Source organism: Zophobas morio, unplaced genomic scaffold (genome assembly GCF_036711695.1).
Source record: "Zophobas morio isolate AGI-343-1 ecotype UQ-CSIRO unplaced genomic scaffold, CSIRO_AGI_Zmor_V1 ptg000058l, whole genome shotgun sequence".
Lineage (NCBI taxonomy): Eukaryota > Metazoa > Arthropoda > Insecta > Coleoptera > Tenebrionidae > Zophobas > Zophobas morio.
In genome coordinates, this window is record NW_026972163.1 from 7,620,233 (window position 1) to 7,642,675 (window position 22,443).

At 33.1% G+C, this 22,443-nt stretch overlaps 1 protein-coding gene across 8 annotated transcripts in view; it reads right to left on the reverse strand.

The window, feature by feature from the left end:
• Positions 1-22,443, reverse strand: part of LOC135143098 (uncharacterized protein) — a 342,333-nt gene that overhangs the window by 129,171 nt on the left and 190,719 nt on the right. For 7 of the 8 annotated variants that reach the window (XM_064074952.1, XM_064074959.1, XM_064074954.1 and 4 more), the window contains exon 8: positions 13,724-14,532. In XM_064074952.1, coding sequence (XP_063931022.1) covers positions 13,724-14,532 — 809 coding nt within the window. Of the gene's footprint in view, positions 1-1,447; positions 12,901-13,723; positions 14,533-22,443 lie in introns of those variants that run through there. The other variant, XM_064074958.1, reaches the window with a different exon arrangement.

Below are 22,443 nucleotides of genomic sequence, written 5' to 3' on the forward strand. Positions count from 1 at the left end.
GTGAATGGGCAGTTAGTTGCAAATTCTGTAAACTTACGAGTGGTTCCAAGTCAACAATTGGCAGAGAAAAATTAACGTTTCACAGGTTGGTCGTATTTTTTCGTTTAATATTCAAGAGGGATTAATGAATATTTTTGAATTACTTTTAAGTGTCCTCAGAAACCTGAAATAAAGAAACTGTGGACAGACTTCCTTTATCTTCATCTAGGAAATTTCATTTTGAAGAAAAGTGACCTTTTATTAAATCATCTTATTATCTCTTACGAACCTTGCTACTTAAATCATGTATACATTAAATTTTTTAATTTAGTGGATAACTAATGTCTTAAAAATGTGTGATTTTTATTTGTTAAGTATCTAGTAAGTATTTGTAAATTAATTATTACACAAATTATAAAGTACAGTTCTCTTACTGCCTATTAATAAAATTATTTGACCACTAATCCGGAAATGACCGTCATTCATGCAAGACTTCTATCATTACGGTTACTACAAGTACATAGCACAAATTCGAACTTTGATGTGAATTTAGGTTTTTTGTTGATTATATTACACAAAATAAATTTGTATGAATAAAATTCAAATTTTAGATAACTATTCTAAAAAAAAATATTTTTTCCAATTTCTACTAATAAAATGCTCATTTTGTATGTTAAATCTCGCTATTAAAACAATAGTTTAATCGAAAGGATGAATAAAATGTTCATAACAACACTTTATTCGCACTGTCATTGACAACACGAATAAAGTAAAAAAAAAACCCAAACATTCGCAGTACCACTGAAATTTTCGTTGCTATGGATTATGGATGTGTAAACATATTCAACTGAAATTTACAACGCGTGATGGTCCACCTCCTGTAAAACAATCCTAGTGAAAAGCCAGGAACATCCTTTGAATTTGACCGTGACGAAAGTACAGGCAACTTAGGCAATTTACCTTCTTTAAATGTCCATCATATTAGTAATAGTACAATTAATATTTATGTAAGTGGATTAGCTAAACAATATTTTTTTTTAATTTTGCGAAATTGGAAAAAATCTTGTATGATACACGTGAATAAACGAATTTTATCCACTCAAAATAGCTATTTTATTGAATATGATTTTGAGATCTGAGGCCCCTTATAAGTACTACTGCGATACACCACTGAAGCGGCAGCCATATTGAAGCACCTTTTATTGCTTTCACGCATTTTATCGCGGGACGACTTATTTGAGCTCTCTCCTACCTCCTTTATATTCCTTCATGCTCCAACATAAACGCACCCTAAGAAATACATGGGGAGCTTACGGAATAACATAAAAAGGTCACTAGCTGTATCTACAGGTGTTCCGACCTCGAAGAACGTAGTTTCTTTTTCATTTTAAGGCTTTCGGTGATCCTTTTGTCAACAACAAATGTCATATTATTAATTACGGGATGTTGGGTTATTAGCTTAAAAACATTTAAGATAAAAGTAAAATTTATTTTAACAACAAAGTAATAGATACTTACGATACATGTAAAAACTACTAAAAAATTACAGGGTGAATGTCAACTAACTACTGGTTAAAGCTGATATAAGATCGAAGTCTACGTGGTTGAGCGGTTCAAGTTTTATTTTTAAATTTTAGTGTGTAAAAAATTCTAACTCTAATAAAAAATGAATCCAGGTAACGAAGAGGAAAATCTTTACATGGGTGGTGGAATGGTATTTTTTAATAATTCGTTTTTTAGCAGCAAACCAGTTAATGATTACAGTGCATTAATTGAAAAAAACTCACAAAATGTTTCATCGATTGCCGCCGTATAAAATGTAAAATGTTCATGTGGCATCATTAAATCGCCAAAAATCACATCTTAATTCGAGATCTTAAAATGGCACAAAATTAATATAGAATCTACCACTTCACAAGAATATGCAAAGTTCACATAAACTTTGCAGCAATGGCGATGTAAGGATTTTCGTATTATACTCTGTTCAAAGGAAAGAGTCAATGATCACGTGGCACCTGCATGATGCATGCATTCTGGAGCCGAGTGCGCGTAAGAATACTGCGCCTAGCCCGTGTTACACTGTACAGAAGTTTTGGATTCTGATTTTGACATAATAATGTTTCCAACGTCCGACCTGATACCGCTTACAAGTATAAAAACAAGCAAAAACACGAAGGATGGAAGCAAAGAGACGACACAAAGCAAGGGATAAGTCAACAATGATACGCACCGACAATGAAATATCGGTACAGTGGAAAACTGACTTGGGAAAAACCCTGCCTTAACCAATAGGCAGTTGAACACGCGCTGATCACGCGTCTTTATTGCTGACTCTCACTTGAATATATTGTAAGTATCCACAAACGTACCATAAACAGGTATGTTGTTTCCAGGTGACTTTTCGGTAATTCACATCGCTTAATGATTGTTTAAGCGGTCAGAATAGTGGGAAGATATGTCGTGCAGTTTGTTCAAAAGAACAACTTGGCAAATTCTTCATTTCAAGAAAAATATTGTCTTGCAGTTGGTTCGTGGACTTGTATCGAAATAATCTGTAATATATAGTATCCGAAACGGCATTTTGGAATTGTATTGGTGTGGGATTTATACAATTTCCAAATTAACGCCTCACAGAGCCAAAGAAATTTGCCAAACAATCCTGATTTAGTAGCAGCAACCGTTTAGTGAAAATTGTTAACAAATTGTATTCTTGTGAAAACTATTAAAAATAATAAGCATCATGTTTATGTTCCTGAAGCTGTTTTTTATTTTTCTGAGTGATTTAAAAATTTTAAGAGTGAATTAAAAATTTCGCAATTCACTTGTGAATAATAACTTATTTGTCAGACTTGCTAAAGATTTAATAGACGCAGTTTAAAACGTCAAAATTGAATAAAAATGCTTTGCTTGAATGAATTAAAATTTACAAAAAATTGGTCGAAAGTTGTTTCGACAGAACTTCCCTCGCTCCTGAAGTACAATGAAACATATTCAACATTTTATTCGAGTTGAGTTCTTTCTTTACACAATTTTGTGATGACGTCACCTTCATTTTTGCAAGGACACGTATATCAACTTGAAATGGTGCAGTGTAATACTTAAAATAACAGTATTGTATTCCCAAAATTTTCTGGGAAAATAGAGTGAGCCGTCCCGGATTTCATCAATAAAATAAATTGTCACATTAATTAATTTTTTGGGCTACCTTCTTAAGCAAATCTAAAAAATATGAATGCATTGATAAATCACAAGTAAAAACTCATCATATTTTGCACACTTTGGGTAGAATTTATTTGACAAAATTTTGAGATGATGTCATAAATTTTTTGGAGGGAATAAACAGATATATTTGATTAAGATTTACCATGCTTACAATAACTTTAAAACGTCTGCCAGATGTCAAAGTATTCAGTTTCGCAATTCTTGGTCTATTCAATACAATAAATTGACTAATTCATTCATTTTTTTGAGTGACCCTTATAAGCAAATATAGCGTGTTATTGAAAAGTACGTACAAAATAAAATCGGCAATTGGTCTCGAAGTATGAGTTATAAAAGTAAAAAAAGTTCAGGTAAGTGTTCTCCTTTTAGAGATAAAAATTTTTAAAATTTATGTCCACATTCGTTGTACGCCTCTGATAAAAAGATCATCTTTCGTTTCTACAGCAACATTTAGTTTTGACAATAGTTTTATTATTACAGTTGCTAGGATTTACTAAAATAAATTAATTTTACTTATTTATCCTTCAGTAGCGTCTAAAAAGGTTGGATAAGGGTTAATTTTGATAACACAAAATAAGTTTTTCCGACTTCTCAGATTTCGCGAATAACTGTCAATTTTGTTGTACGTACCTTTCAATAACATCCTGTATAAAAAATAAAGTTCTTAATTTGATCAATAAAAAATTGGTCGAAGGCTACAAGTATAATCCGACAAATCCAGCTCTTTAAAAAAATTGGTCTAAAGAGTTTAGACAGAACTTCCCTCACTGTCGGAAACGTGACGACTGCATGCCTATTACATTTTTGTAGCAGGGTATTTTAAAATAAATTGAGTGTTAATTTTTTCAATTTTGTCATTCTTTGGCATTGACACCTTTGTCATTTTTTTGTGATTGCTATGATTGCTTATTAAAAAAAAATAAATTGGACGAAGTCGTCTCTGAGGTGTATAATATGTTGCCCATGCAAAAATTGTCAGGCGTAAACAGATAAAAGGAACACCCTGTATAGTACTTGTAATTTAACACAAGTACGTCTGCAAGAGAAGTATTTAGTTTTGCAATTCTTGATTTAATCAATAAAATTAATTGAGTCAGTCATTAATTTTTTTCAGACACCCAGTATAAGCACATATATATAAAAAATATTAATGCAGTGATAAATTACAAGTATAGAATCATCTTCTTTACACATTTAAGATAGCATTTTTTCAGCAAAATTTTGCCGCGGCATCATCAAATTTTTAAGGGGGATGAACAAATACATTTTGATCAAAATTGTACCATGCTTATAAATTTAAAAGATCTCCAAGATTTCAAAGCATTCGGTTTTGCAATTCCTGATTAAATCAAAAAAATAAATTCACGCATTTATTAATTTTTTTGGGTCACCTGTGTATACAAATCCAAAAAATATGAATGGAATGATAAATCACAAGTACAGACTCATCATATTTTGTACATTTTAGATAGGATTTATTCAGCAAAATTTTGGGGTGCCGTCATTAATTATTAAGGGGGGATGAGCAAATGCATTTTGATCAAAAATTTATCATGCTTGTGGTAACTTTAAAACATCTCTAAGATTCATTCATTAATTTTTTGAGTCACCCTCGATATGCAAATCCAAAAAATATGAATGGCATCATAAATCACTAGTATAGACTCATCATATTTTGGACATTTTAGATATGATTTATTCGGCAAAATTTTGAGCTGACGTCACCAATTTTTTGGAGATAAGCAAATATATTTTGAGTAGCTTTTCGCCCGCGGCTTCGCTCGCATAGACGATTCGATGTGTTGAAGAGCATTATTACCAAGCTTCAAGTAAAAAAATGTGCTGAAGGACATTAATACAAAGTTTCTAGTAAAACTCGATATAAAAATATTTTTCCTCATACAAACTTTGTCCCCCCTTTCATCTTGTTAGGGGTGGAATCTCGAAAAAAACCTGAAATACGTATTTCATTATTTGTGTTGAAGAGTATTAATCCAAGTTCATTTGTAAAAATTTAGAGTAGAAATATTTTCCCATACAAACTTCGTCACCATTTTTCACCCTCTTTGGGGATGAATCTCAGAAAATGCTTAAATACGGATTTCATTATTTGTCTTGGACATAATTAATACCAAGTCTGACGTAAAAATTTAAATTTACAATACAAATATTTTCCCCACACAAATATAGCCACCTTTCACCTCCTTAGGGGTTGAATCTGGAAAAATGTTTAAACATGTGTTTATTATTTGTGCTGAAGAGCATTAATACCAAGTTTTAAGTAAACACCACCATAAAAATATTTTTCTCATAGTACAAACTTAGCCACGCCTTTTTTTACCCTATTAGGGGTTGAATCTCGGAAAATGTTTAAATACGTGTTTCATTATTTGTGTCGAAGAGCATTAATAAAAAATAATAAAAAGTTTCTCGTAAAAATTTGAACATGCAATAGAAATATTTTCCCATACAAACTTAGCCTCCACATTTCACCCCCTTAGAGGTTGAATTTTAGAAAATACTTAAAGACGGGTTTCATTATTTGTGTGGAAGAATATTAACACCAAGTTGCACGTAAAAATTTCAATTTATAGTAGAAATATTGTTCCTATACAAACTTAGGCGCCCAAACGTAGACACCACTTTTCACCCCCTTAGGGTTCGAATCTCTGAAAATGCTTACATACCAGGGATGTACCGACTAGTGGCCGACCGGTCGGATAAGCCGACTATTCGACCGTTTTTCATCGTCGGCTGCAGTCGGCGACTGGTCGGCTAACCAGCCGATCGGTCGGCTTTTTTTATTAAAATTAAAATAGTATATAAAACAATTAAACTCGGTTCACAGAACCTCAATTAAATATTTAATTGCGATTTAATTTTTAACCCCGCGTTAAAGTACCATGTGACCGACTCTACGCCAATCAGACGTCGCTAATGGCCTTGTTAAATGTGCGATCAACTTAATCTTAGTTCAAATATTGTATAAACTAAATTGTGTTATTCATAATTTTTGTACTGAGTTACTAAAAAAAATTAAATGTTAAAATTATCCAAAAAAATTTAACACATTTTTTGGAAAACAAAGGAACTTTAGTTATTCCTTTTATTAAAATAAAACAAATTTTTAAGGTAGTCAGAGAAATAGAAAAAAAAACACACTGTCTGTCGCATTTATAAACCGGTTTTAGCAAAGCCGAACAGTCGGCCGACTAGTCGGTTTTTACTGGCCGAACAATCAGCTAGTCGGTTAGTCGGCCAGACCTACAGTCGGTACATCTCTATTACATACTATTTCCTTATTTGTATTGAAGAAGATTAAAATGTACCAGGTTTCACGTAACGATGTAAATTTTACAGTAGACATATTGGTCCTGTACAAATTTTATCACCCCTTTTCACCCATTCAGGGAACGAATTTCGAGAAATCCCTTCTTAAACGATGCCTCCGGTATAAAATGAACATTCTCTCCAAATTTCAACTTTCTAGCATTAGCGGTTTGGGCTGGGCATTGATAGGTCAGTCGGGACATTGGCTTTTATGTATAAAGAAGATTAAAATTTATTACGTTTATCATAACTTTAAAACATCCGCAAGATTTCAAAGCATTCAGTTTTGCACATTCAAAATTAAATTCTAAAATGTTCTTTAATAATTTTGTTTTTTTTCCCAAAAATCTGGACGTTTCCGGTAAAAACTCAACTCGGAGTCATAAACTGCATCTGCAGGACTATATTATTTTATACAATTTAAAACTCATTTACTTTGTACAATTTTGAAGTGACGTCATCACATTATTATACAAATTTTGGTTAGCGTTTTACCATCTGCATGATATTCCTATTTATAAATACAAAATTTGACAACAATCGGTCCACTACTTTCGGAGATCTGTCTAATAAGAATCTGGGACAGCAGACAGACAGACAGTCAGATAGATGGAAACCGGAGACGTATCTCTTCGTACTCTAGGGGTCATGAAAGGTCGAGACAGTGTAAAAGTAGATAGTCGGTCGACGGACCCGCTTACGGTCGGGAAGTAACAAAAACGTCAATATCACTAGTATCACACATTTCTATTTTTGTGTACAATTATTAGTATTATATAAATATTTGAATCTTCGTGTTTCGCGGGAACGGGCTGCCCAAGTTACACCCGTTTCGCAAATATAGGGTATTCCACGCAAATCTAAAGTAGATGGCGCCACCACCGAAGGGGCAGGAATTGTAACCAAAGGTTTGGCAACAATCAAATTGACATTTGTATTTTGTGAATTAATCAGTCTTTCTACATTTTATTTGATTTGAATAAAAATTTTTGTTAATATATCTAGTAATACAGTCGCCACATGTAGAGGTACAACTTTACCACACGAAAGTCACTATATTTGACACTCTTTGGTGATTTTGCCCTTACAGACGTGGCGCCTCTAGCGGTACAAAGTGGCAGTGGAATACCCTATTGCCACAGTTTCGGTACTGATATATTGTGGCTAGATTCCCTAAAGTCACTAGATCTATTATTATACTGTTTACCATTATTTACTTTTAGAAAGTACGGCAAACTGCCTGTGCCCGGACTTCGACAAAGAGGAACTTAACCTATGTGCTAGACAAAGATAGCGTGAGACTAGTAATTTTCTTTATCAAATGTAGGAACTGTCAAAGAATATTTGCTGTTTACGATTTGAGGTTACGACAGATTGTACCAGAATTATCCAGTCAACGGACGGAAGAGAACACTACTCCAGTCACAAAACTAACTCCAGCTCTATACAAGAAAAAAGCGTCATCGGCAACCGGCAAACAGTCGTGGAGAACGTGTTACCAGCAAGAAAACTGACAGCCAAATGACAGTAATAGGATCGCGATACCGGAACCAAAAAATACCTGCTGTCAAAAACGCGGAGCCTAAGAAGGACAGAGATATATTTCTCTTTCATAAAAGTTACTATTCTATTTGCCACACATTTTAAGGGTGAGCTAAAGCATAATTTCAGCATAGGGAAATACATGTAAACTTCTGCCCAAGTTTTTGCCAAAAGTATACGTCGGATTGTAATAAACTTCACACCGTTGAAATGAGCGTAAAAAACTCTACCGAGACTGCTTTTCCGTTTTTTAAATTTTGTTCTCAAAAAAAAACTACAACGCGTTAAAATTGTGTGAGTATGAGATTATCTGCTTTTCGCTATTTATGGATTAATTTTAAATTTTCAAAAAGGTACATTAGTAGAAATTGTATTAAAAAATCCATTGCACTTTACAGAAATAAAATATCTTAATAAATAATTGAGTAAATAGGGGCAGAATATTTAAAATTTGTGGTCAACCAAACTTAGCCATTTTTCTGGTCCACTCAAATCCATAGCAGCTAGCCCATAGAACCTATCCTTTTAAGCCCCCATAATCCGACAATAAAATTTTATGGGAGTGTCCACCCTTTAATCTGCAAGTCACAACGCCAAATAAGAGGCAATTACAGACATACTTTTAAATTTACATTATCTTGTCGCCCCCGTCTAAGTATTTAGGAATATTTGTTACAGATTAAAGATTTGCGTCCGCAGGTAATTATCGGGGAACCAAAATTTACATTTACATGTAGCCAATAAGATATTTTGAAATCTCCCACCAATGCAAATTTTTGTTTAAAAGTTGTTGCAGTTAGCATCGAATTTTTATTTGTAGCTGATTTCGAACGAGTCTAGTGCGTTTGTTCGATATCGTCAATTTCATAAAGATAGTGCTATAAGATTATAGATATAGTGACGATTTTATAGTCAAATATAGTTGTACAATAGTAATAGTGGTGTAATATTAGTTATAAAAACAGTAGTGACTACAATAAGTTTTATACAGTGGTGATAAGTAATAGAATAGCTGCTGAAAGACGTACTTTGATAACAATAAATATAATAAGTACTTATATTATTATTATTATTATTTAATTTTGGGGAAGTGCTATTACTTTGCCTCCAATAGCATAATTGGGCACTTGCAAAGTAATATTTTAATTATTCTAATTCATTTTTGCAAACAGACCTCTGAACAATTCTGGTCGGTTTTATTATTGTGCAGTGAGTGCTGGTGTGTCCAGCTGGGTGCTAAGCCGACCGGTTCTTTAAATACAGTGGCCCGTCAAAGCACTGGTCATGACCGAATTTTATTGCCTCCCAAGGAAAAATTTGCTTTAGCTGACCCTTAAGATCGACTCACATTAAGATCCCTCGGTATGTAGCGCCTCTGCCGACCACATCTGAACTATCGATATCAGACGGCAAGAGACTTATTATATATATTATATATTATATCAAGACGCTAATGTAGAAAACGTTTGTAACAAAAATACAATTTTCTGCTATGCCAGCACACAGTGAAAGAAATTGTTGACATCCATTTTCTTAATACTTATTCTGCATGTGTATGAATGTAGTAAATAGTATTCAGACAGCATATTACTGTTTGAAGTGCATCATTTTACGCAAAGAGAGTTTTCGGATTACTAAAAAAGACGAAACGTTAAATAAAATGTTGATGTTGGTCCGTTAACATCATATACATCACTTTTTAAAAAATTTAAGATTCTGATGCTATATGCGTAGTCTTCTAATACATCAGCTATATTAAACCTTTCTATGCTTACAATTTTATCGTTTCATCAACACTACGACACCAGAAATAAGTGTTGATAACTGTAGAAATTCCGTTACATAAAATTCCGGATGTCATTCCACCTTATTTTACAAAACTTTGTAACCTAACTATTACAGTTCCTATCATTGTCCTCTTACAGTCATCTTTAAAAGAGGTATTTGTCGAGATAAATGGTAAATTTCTTACATTTTGCCACTATTTAAATCTGGTACAAACAAATGTGTGTAACTACATACCAAATTTGTTCCATTTCACCATTGTCTAAAGCGTTAGAATCCATTATCACTAATAGTTTCTTAACCATATCTAAAAATACAGTTGTTACAAACTAGCATAGTTTTATACCCCAACGTAGTACGGTTAGTAATCTTTTCGTTTATACTAACTATATTATTATCCAGGCGTTAGAATGTGGTAACCAAGTTGATGCCGTATACACCGATTTCTCCAAAGCGTTTGATCGGATAAACATTAACTTATTATTAACAAAACTAATGTCTTTAAATATCGATAAATGTAAAATTATAACTTTCGCATGGATAATACATCCTCTCGAATATCAATATTCCTCTATTGGTAACATCAGTCTTCAAAGAGTTGCAAATATTTCGGACTTAAGTATCATAAAAAGAACGTATATTGAAATGTAAAGTATGGCGACTTGTGTTTTTCCGCACTGTGCCGGAAAATCATACTTTCGCGCTATTTGGGGAACCAACCAGTGGAGGCAAACAGCTACGTAACGGACAAAAGCCCCGCCGGACGCTGAATTACATCTAACCTGCACTGGTGTTGCCACTTTCGTAGGGGAAAACATATAGGTCGCCCCACTTGACATCTTACTAACACATGTTTACTAAGCTTAGGCACATAAGCGAAACACAATGGATGCTAGACAATCGGTGGAATGTGCTGTACTGATGAGATCAAACGAGATCGAAACTGCAGTCTACAGCTTTCCAACGCGTTGTCTAGCCTTCGGTATGAAAAACACTTTGCAAAAGAGCGTATAGATTAATTGGATTTATAAAAAGGGCCACATGTTCACATGAACATTTCAATAATGTAATTGGTAATCATCAAATTATTTCACGTTAGTTCGGTATATTATTGCAGAAGTGAAGTTGCGCGTATGGAAAAAACACAAAGAAAATTTTCAAAAAATTTCATTTTATTTAAACTTAAAATCTATAAAAATAAGCTTTCTCACGACGATCGTTTTCAGTTGCTAGGTTTGGAATCATTTGAGTTTTGTAGGAAATTTATATTCTTTTCGGTTAGAAAATTTTGTATCATCAATTTGATTGTCCAATTTTAATATATTTTTTTTTCGGTTTCCTAATTATATTACTAGAGGTAATGATTGATTTTCTACTGCGCTTCAAAGAACTAACTATGGATTTCACTCTGCTTGTATGAGAATTGCAAGACTAATAATTAAAAGGATGCAGTTTTAGGCCATGCGACTCCCACCACTAACTTTCCTTCAGTAGCGCACGATGTTATTATTTCGCTTAGCTCATTGCTGCATGTTCGATCGCGCGACCCTGGACTGGCAAGGTTAATGAGGAGTGGGAGAAATAATCGAGCCCTTGAACTATTTTTACCCTAATAACACAGGTTTACACTAGTTTTTGGACAAAGCAACCAATTAGTGTTCTTAGACCAATTTTGCACGCTGAACACGATTCTGCAATCCGTTTGTCCCCATCACGTCAAGTTTTTGAGATATTGAATATGACAAGTTTTGATGAAATTTTAATATATTTAGCAGTTTTCTTACAAAAAATCTTTAAAATTGAAAGTGCAGTCCAGTATTTCTTTGTCGAGCATACGTTTGACCAACGGTTTCACGCAACAACATCCAGCAAAAATCGCTCATCATGCCTTCATCCCAAAAACCTTGGTAATTTTTCTCCATGCTATATAAATTTTGATGTAGCCGTTGGCCCTGTTCATAACTGGTAGCGCCTAAGTTAGCAGGAAAAAAATCTAGGTGCGAATGAAGGAAATGTAACTTCAAAGACATGCGAGCCGCAATTTGTTTATAATCCTTCAATAATTTTGCAACAATTTCTTTGTAATCGGAACTTTGGTTAATACCGAGAAAGTTGTGCACGATGACAAATATCTCGTAAATTGGCTGTCTTGAATCAGTTTTCGTACGTCCGGACCTTCTTTTATTTTGGCATAAGATAACGTTGGAAAAATTTTTAGTAAGTATTTAAAGGCTGCATCATTTTTGTCGAGTGCTTTAACGAAATTTTTGATTAGCCCAATGATTAGTGACCTTGCGCAGTCACAAAATCTAGACGTGCTGGAGAACAACTGAGCACGAATTTGAATTCAGCGAGCGAAAATACAGTAGAAGTGATAAATAGATATTCAGTCCAAAAAACTTTTTTGATTTTTGTAAACCTGTGTAATTGATGACCTACTTAACCTATCTCCATCTATTGATTGTTTAATTATTATAATTTGAATCTCTTTAGAAAAACGTTGTCCTGTAATCATACTTATTGAGTTTTATTATTTCTCTTTGTTTTTAAGGTACAATCTGGTTTAAATTTTTAAATTGCATTGACTTGTATTAACTCTGTCCCATTAGTCTTAAGTTTAAATTATTTTGTAAATTGCCTATTTCAATTTCTTTGTTGGCCATTAAGCAACAACAATAAACAATAAACACTAAAACTGCTTTATTTGCGAAGAGGTTCTAAGTATATGTAAATTACATATTACAACAGACTTCCCGAAGATCGTAAGTCGACTTAAGACGACTTAAAAAAAGTTTCTACTACAACATAGAACAATTTTTTTCAAAATTTGAATTCTTTTTGTCAATAAATAAAGCTACGGCTAGTTCAGAAAATCATGCAAAATAATAGCACTTGATGATTTGTACCTAAACGTCCGTCTCAAAATTTCATCATTGTAAATAAAAAGAACACTTTCTGTCCACTATTTTATTTATGTTATTCGTATCGGTTTCGGGTTGTTATCCCTTCATCATTATTTACAATGAAGTAGTACGACGTTCACTGGGGACGACAACCAAAAATTAAAATTTTTTGTTGAGAATTCCGGGTTGTATCCAACTCATTGAATGACTTTTCGTCTAAAGACAGTTCAATACGCGCAAAACCTACACAACCGTAACATAAAATCCAACTCATGGAATGACGTTCACACAACATCTTCTGATCACGTTCCTGACCTTCAAATACTGTGGGAATGCCTCCTTGTGTCACAAAAAAAGTTTAAACTTCGCATTCGTGCACTCTCTTGTGATAGTCATTGCTAATATGTATAACACAACTTTTTATGGTCACCAACACGCGTGGGTGTAATCTTAAATTTTTAGTGTCCCATTACAAACATACTCCTAAACGTGGAATTTCTTGCTCCCTGGATTATTAGTTATTGGAATTTTTGGAAACATAAGATATTTTGGTTCTCAAAACAAACCATCAAAATCCGTTTTTACGTAAGTGCATTAAATGTCCATTCGATGAGTTGTCATATTATCACAAATGGCTATATATATTATGGGTGTATGTAAATTGCGAATTGATGAACTGGCATTCAATGAGTTGGGTTCACCCGGAGAAATTTGATACATTAAATTTTATCACATGATCGCTTAATCGTGTGACTTACTTCATAGCAACGCTTTTACAAAGAGACCCTTAATGATGTTTTACTTGTTTTTCAAAAAAATTCTGTATTAAATGAACGAACCACCATAGAGTTAAAACAAAATCATTATGCCGTATCTGGATCCACTGCATATACAATATTGTTATTTTTTTAAGTCTTTGTAAAAACTTTGCGAACGGACAGTGTCAACACAAGAGCTAGTACCTTGAACGTCCTGTTGAAGTACAAGTAGACCGTTTTTCTTTGGCACCGCAATAGCACGAATCCTGAGGTTGTGCATAGATGTTCAGTTCATCCCCGGAATTGAAGCTTTCGTCTAACCCATAATCGGAGCTGCTACTATTACTTAACGAACCCTTTTTCGTACTAGGCAATTGTCTATTAGCAAGGGCTCCTCTAGTAGCTAATTCTGCTTTACGCTTATTGGCTGAAATATCAAGTAATTCATGTTGTGGTACAACACTATCTAACTCTTCCTTAAGTGGAAGTTTTCTTTCAACTGTAGCTGTTTTATCCTCATCTGGACTTGGATCAGATATTTCTAAATCTGATAAATTGTTACTTATTTCTGGTATTAAAATATTGGGTGGACCTTTTTCTAAAACCTGCGCAATACGTTGCTTTATATTTGCATGATCTTGTGGAAGAACGCAGGGTAACCCAGCCTCTTGTCGGGTTTCCAACACATCTTGCTCTAGAATGATAATACGATCCTTCAAATTTTTTACCAACGCATTATATTCTGTGTCCTTTTCTTGCAACAACTGCTGATAATAATCTTCTCTGTGCATCAAGTCTAACTCACGATTCTGATATTCTCGAAGTATCTGTTTTGTCTTCATGTATTTTCTTTCCACGACGAGATATTGTGACTGAGATTGTTCCAGCATACTTTGATATGTCTGAATTTCTTTTCTGGCGGTTGATAGCATCTTTTCTAGACCTCTGATTTGTTGACTCATTTGCTCCAATTTTTCAATAATATCAGGTTGAAAAGCGTGGTGTTCGATTAACTATAAATAAAAAAGACATGTATCGGAAAGATAGCTAATATATACATATACATAGAAAACAAAAGCATACTGACGGGTAAAAACATCTATTACTTTCTTGGTGATTTTTTACATTAAACGCAAATTTCATACGTTCATGCTTATAACTATTTAAAACGTTAAACAGTACTTTTGATCCACTACAAATGGGGGTCCGGAGTGTAATGTAAGAATCCGGAAAGTTTCTTAAGTCAAAATTATTATAAATTGATTAATCTTCAGTAACAAAATTATAAGCCTCATTGCCTGGATGAAATTTCTACAAAAAGTGTAGAAAATGACCTGAACTAAATAGCCCCGTCAAAACAGGCCCCGATAAAACAGCATCACAAGAAGGTAGCTTCAGAACCGTGGAGGGTGGAATAAGAACGGAGGCAGTGAGTATAGATGTCAAATACATAGTCACTGACGGAGGGATAATACGGTGAAATTTGTGGCACCAACCTCTTTGAATCTAAACACCGTTTACGACAATGCACTCAAGTTAACGACGCCCCTAGCTTCGAAAGTATCGATAAGCAATGGTGAAGTAATTTGGTTCATCATCAGTACTGGAGATGAAACGAACTGAAAATTGTCTTTCCAAGATTGTTTACTTTTATCCCATGATTTACAAAGTTCAACTCACCATGTTAGAATATAATAATACAGAATAGAAGAACGGTTATTAAAATTTTAGTTTCTACATTTGGTTAGAAATTTCTGTAATTTAAAATTTCATATTTACGCTAACTCCTACTCTTATATTTAGGCTTTTGCTTGCAAGATGACGCGCGATGCTTTTATAATTTTTGTTTCCTTATACTAATTACCTTTATTTGTTTTACTGGTTGCCCAACTTTGCTATGTCTACGTTTGGGGGAAAATTATTAACAAAAAATCCCCATATTTTATTTGTGACGCTGAGAATCTGTCACTGAGCTGTAGCTACTATAAGAGCATTACATTCTCTGCTGGTAAAGAACAAGGCGGTTTAAACAATAAAAAGATTGGTCGAAGCTTATTTCGACAGAACTTCCCTCGCTCTTGAAGTAAAGTAAATGTAATCCAACTTTTTGATTGACTTATAAGATTTGATTTTGCGAATTTTTATTTTTTATGATAATCCTTGTGAGTCAAAATAAATATTATGTATTAATATGAAAGTAAAAGTAAAAAAGTTGCCATGCTTACAATAACTTCGAAACGTCTGCAAGATTTCAGTTTTACAATTCTTGATTTAATCAATAAAACAAATTAACTCTGTCATTAATTTTTTTGAGCCACCCCGAACAAGCAAATCTAAAAAATATTAATGCAGTGATAAATCACAAGTATTGACTCATCATACTTTGCACATTTAAGATGGGATTTATTCAGCAAAATTTTGAGGTGAAATCATCAATTTTTTAGGGGGCATGAACAAATACATTTTGATCAAAAATTTACCATGCTTATGATAACTTTAAAACATCTTCACGATTTCAAAGCATTCAGTTTTGCAGATTCACCATTAAATTGCAAAATGTTGTTTCATAATTTTGTTTTTTTTTTCCAAAAATTTGCACGTTTCAAGTAAAAACTCAATACGGAATCATGAACTACATGTGTAGAACTATGTTATTTCATACAATTTTAAAATCCATTTACTATATGCAATTTTGAAGTGACGTCATCACATTATTGGTGGGGATGATTAGACAAATTTTGGTGAGCGTTTTACCATCTATATGATATTCCTAATATAAATACAAAATTTGACAACAATCGGCCCAGTACTTTCAGAGATTGTCTAATAAAAATCCGGGACGGCAGACGGACGGACAGACAGACATACGCAAACGGGAGTCGTATTTCTTCGTACTCTAGGGGTCATAAAAAGTCCACAAAACGTAAAAGTAGAGATTCGGCCGACGGACTCGATTACAATACTTCCTTTGCTTACGCTCAGGAAGTATATTATTGTATCATGGGAAGTATATATCAATCTATAGACCTATTTATAATTTTATTTTTTATGGAAACTTTTCTTTTTAAAACGGAACATTAAGAGACTTCATGCATATAGTTTATGATCAGAATTAAAAAATGTCTCATCTGACAGGTAACATGAAAAACTACAATTTAATTACAATTTAATGATAGAATGCATTGGTGATGACGTAATCATAGGCGAATTAAAGTTTTTGACTCCCACCACTCGTGCACAGAGCCGCATGGCCGAACCGATCGTGATGCAATCTTTCAGATTCAGACGCCTATGAAGTGCATGTAGTGGTAGTTAATTGACGAGCTTTCACTGTTTCCCGTCTAATTAAGGCTAGTGATGAGATATTATTTTCTAACCTCTGTCTAAGCCGTCACTGTCAAAACGGAACAATTGTAGATAAATAGAATTTTGAAATAAGCTCGAAGAATGAAACCACATATTTTATCATTTTATTAATTCTAATGCAAAATATGAACAAAAATCTCAAAATCCATACCTCATTGGGTGCTATTGATCAGCAACAAAAGCAACACAAAAAAAAACAAATTAAAAAACGAAAGCAGATATGGACAATTCCACAAAAATGTCAACCTCAGCACATTTTTTTGAAAATTGTTAGATTAATCTAAATGTTATAATTAGTAGTTCTCAAAACTTTGAATTTTACTGGTATATATTTGCGTTTTCAATACCATAACACCCGCAGTAAATATTTCTTGTTATTGAGGAATAATAAAATTCTTCAAACAAATGATAGATATTATATCTTCTTTAACATTGCTAGAAGCAAAGTAAATATCTTAATTTACTTACAATATAAAGCATGGCCGTAAAGAGTGCACCTTTACTGACAATAATGTACAATCCATACCTATCCCAACATCATCTTTAATAGTAGTTTACGATACAAGTAACGTTATTAGGGTTTTTACATTACGAGGAATATGTTTGAAGAACGAGGGGCGGTAGTGTTACTTTTTATATATTTTCCCTTTCTCGGAATACAGTCTGAAATTATGCCTCACTATGACAGTTCTCACCAGAGACTTTAAATTTGTATAGACCAGTTATCATCCTTAAATTCTAGTGTATTTTGTTGAAGCAGTTGCGTGCACATGAAACGCCGCCATTGCTGGTCCCTTTCTGTCAACCTGTCAACTCTGACCCAACTTAACCTATAACCGGAACTATCTTAATTTTCAGTTTTCGAGTTTTCGTTAACAGAAATAGCAACGTCTGTTTGTTGGGTGCTGAGTGTGGCTATTATTGCACCTAGCTCTGGTATACAATACCAATCGTGTCGCGTTTGTTACGATAGTATTTAATAAATTAAGTTGTAAGAGTCGTGTTTTTATAACTTTGAAATTGTTGAGATTTTATACATATTTGGCGCGATTTTGGTAGTAAGCAATATGGCGACTACCGGCTTCAAGTTTTAGGCCACATAGCATAGCCGGTCTATACGTATTTAAAGTCTCTGATTCTCACTAATCATTAATGACATTTGCAACCTGTCATTTAAAGTCGTCGTTTTCATTGTTTTAAGGTTTTTCAAGTGTGAATTACAGTAATTCTCGTTGATCGAAGCTCAAAACAACAAAACAGTCGTTTTCAAAACTCTTGGTGGTCCCTACAAACTTTTGTTTTGGTGCTAGGAAGCGAACACTGTGAAAGTGGTTTATTCTGCTGAACAAGATATTTTCATTGATATGTCTTGTAATCGCAATGGGACTTCGTAAACGAAGAGTGGGTGTAGTCTGTAACCGCTTGTAAGCAAGAATACCTGGCCAAATACCGTGATTTAATAATTAAAGAAACATCGTTAGAGGCTCACATTAAAGATGTAATCAACAGATTTGTTCAAACTGGCAGTGTCAACAAAGAGAAATCTCGGGGAAGACGTTGAGTAGGTATCTGAGGAAGTTATTGATGATTTCAGACGACTTGAGCATAATCCGAAAACAAATTTGACAAAATTTCCTCTGCAGTCTGGAGTTTCTGTTGCAACATAAAATTGAACAGTGGCCCATGAACAAAATGGTGAACATTTTCCACATTTACTGTGATGTTTAACCGCATTAAATTTGTTTCTTTTTATTGTAACGAATTAATTTTATTTTTTAAAGATATGAAGCATTTAGGCAACCAATTATACACATGCGTGTGGTTTTTGTCATGCGTCCTTGGGCATTTAGTACAGTTCAAATTGAAGAGGCGGCACGTTTACATGACCTACTGGGACCTTATAATCATTAATAGAAACCCTATACGAGAAATAGTATATGATCTACACCTACTTTCCTGTGTGAAAATTCTCTGCAATATAAGTATTTAGATACATATTATGGTCATCGTTTTCTTTTACTTGACAGATCGTTTTTACTTCTCTGGTTAATGTTTAATTTTATTAACTTTATTTCATCTAATGAACAAATAATGCTCAACTTCCGTATTTACTATCCACCAGACGTTTAGGGCGTACAGTCGGACTTTCCCTTTTTTCAGTATTTATGTTTATTGCTCTTCGCAGTGAAGCTTTAGAATTCCACTTGGTTCTCAACCACTGGACCTTTTTCGTGTATCCGTTACTCACTTCATTTTTAATGTAGCTTTGTGAAAATTTCTGCCAATCAGTGTGGGTTGTATTTACACCAGGTAAGTTAATATCTTAATAAAGTAATCATTTTAATCTTTACGTGTTCCTGTAATTTTTGATAACTGTACGTAGATAACAAAAGCAGTTTTTTTTTCAGATAAGCTGGAAAGACCACCATTAATCACTAAAGATACTCCCGTCCTTTAACTACCACATGCATCGAAAGGATTAAATCGCTGCTCTAGTGAAGATTGCAAGATTTTACAAAATAAGCTAGGCGTTTTGTTACATTAGTGTGCAATTAATAACATATCTTTGAATATTTCCTAAATGTTCAATTACAAGTTACAGATGTTGCTTAAATCAGATTATTTTTGATTACAAACTGGACGGGGAACTCATTGATAGGAGAAATTATGTGGAAGACTTGGGTGTGACGTTTTATTCGCGTCTTGATTTTAACATTCATGTTGACAACATCACTACAAAGGCGTTTAAAATACTTGGATTTGTTATTAAAACTTGTAAAGAACTTACAGAACATTGAAAAGTTTATATTTTTCTTTGGTTCGTTCCCAACTTGAATATTGTAGTCTTGTCTGGGTTCCACATTATAATAAAAAAATGTGCCTAGAGAAAATTCAGCGCAAGTTTTAAAAGTAAGGTTTTATACAAAGGAAGACAAATGGCCACAAAGGAATTGTTTCCAGAAAGATTTGTTAGTAATAATACATATTTGACATGGTGACTCTTCAGGCTAGAAGAATTTATTTTGCGATATCTTTCTTACACAAACTCGTAAACAATAAGTTTGATTGTTCCGAATTCTTAAAATTAATTAATTATACCGTGCCACGAGTGAATGTCAGACAATATCTTACAACATATAAAGCGTCGAACACATATGTAGGGTTAATGTCACCGCTTTCAGTTTAATCTAAATACATCAATAGACTACTTAATTTTGATCTCAATTTTTCATCGTTAAGAGAATTAAAATTAACTGTAAGAATCTGTTTAATTATATATACCACGTGTTTCTTTTATTTGATACAACCCCCGAAATTTTTTTATTTAAAAAAATAAACATATAGTTCTTTGACCAAATTTGTATCATTTTAAAAGATCATCTATGTGAATAAATGACATGAGTATCAATTTTTCAAGCTACTAGATTGTCATCAATTAATATGAATTTTTCGTGTATTTTATTTAATAACTTTTTAAGTATTGATTTTAGAAATATTGGTTGCCTGTGATTTTTAGAAAAAATCAGTCTTTCCATTTATGAAAAATATACCTAGGGTTCCATAAAAAAAAATAAAGATGATGTCATTTCCGGTTCTACCGGAAGTAATAATGTAAATGTGAGGTTGCCATCACATAGATCTTTTAAAATGATACATTTGCTCAAAGAATTACAGGTTTATCTTAAAGAATAAAAAAGTTACAGGGGTTGTGTCAAATAAAAGAAACATCCTGTATAATTGCATTAAGGGTTGTATAGTTTTAGTTGTAGTATAAGTTATAGTTTTAGGTATTATTGGAAACTTAATTTAAATTTATTTTTTACTTTAAACTGGCTGTCGGTGCTAGAGGTAATACATGTTTAGCTAACAATAGTGTTGTCCTGTAATTGGAAAGAAATTTATGTTGGGCAATAAATTTGATGTTATTATCTATAATAATACTAATTATTTTTGTTAATAATATTATTAATTAGGAAACCTCCGACAGGCATTTAGCCCAATTATGGAGTCTTTAATGCACTAATCTAACCTTAACTAAACTAACCTAAATTAAAGTAACAAAAATTAATAGGAAATTCATACGAAAAAAAAAAAAGAAGAAAAGTCCAACAATCTCAACCTCATCAGCTCATCACACTTAATCACTAGTTTTTCGCTCGCGTAGACGATTGGTTGTGTTGAAGAGCATTATTACCAACCTTCAAGTAAAAAATATATTGAAGGGCATTAACACAATTTCCAATAAAAATCGACGTCAAAATAATTTTGTTCATAAACACTTTGTCACCCCCTTTCATCTTCTTAGGGGTGGAATCTCGAAACAATCTGAAATACGTGTTTCATTATTTGTGTTGAAGAGTATTCATACCAAGTTCCCCGTAAAAATTTAAATTTACAGTAGAAATATTTTAAGTATTTCAAGTATATTCAAATACTTGAAGTATTTTCAGTATTTCAAGTATATGCAAGTACTTGAAGTAATGTACTTGGATTATACTTAAAGTACATGAGGAAAGTACTTGAGACTTGAAGTACTTTTAGTAAAAGTAAGTACTTGGTACTTTACTTGAACACTATTTCAAGAAGTACTTTGCACTTGGTACTTCAAATACTTTTGTTGAGTACTTCGAACAGCTCTGATTTCAACATTTTCATGTCCAATAAATTGGATCCAGCTTCACGTTTGAAGAAAAAATAACATGTTTTATACGGAGAAAAATGACTTTTCGTGGCTCATTTTTGCTCCTTGTAAAACAATGTACTATTTTAACTGTTGTTTGTGTGTTTATTGTTCATTATATTTAATCTGGATTTTAAATAAAACTTATCTCTGTTCGTCATTAGTCTTTTATTATTACTGCTATTCGCTTTACAGTTTACGTATGCATGTGTGCAGTAACTCTCAGAACGGTCGATTATCGTTATTACTTTAACGACGAATTTTTTGGGGGTAGGCGGTAAACTATAAAGTATTGAAAAATACATTAAAAAATATCAATGTTAAAATTTTTGTTTCATCGTAGATTTACTTAAAAAATGTAAATTAATAATAAATATATACACATAATTAAAGGACATATGAAAGTAATGTTTGCGTTCCCACCTCGATTTCACTAAAACAATTCAATTTTCATGTGCCACGTGGGCACCCTGTGTACTGTGCCGTTCGCATGATGAGGTGTTATCTCGATTCCCAGTGATTGTTTGAATTAAGTTATAAACAACTATCTACCTTCATCAGTACTTTTAGTATTTTCTTCTTAAAAATCACAAAGATAATTGATCGTTCCAGAACTTTTTGCATATGTTGTATAACATATAAGAGAATATAAGAGTAAACTTGAGGTGCTATGTGTGCTCCGTGTTAATTTGAGTGAATCTGTGGTTTTTATTGGTTTCATATAACAGCAATTAACATCATTGAACTGCCTGTTTTATAATCCTCATGAAGGTAGTATAGACTTCGTATTCTTTTTTTGGCTCAGATTGGAAGAGAGACATAGCCGTTGTCAAATTGTGCCGATAATCACGCACTCGTTATCAATATATGCTTCTTG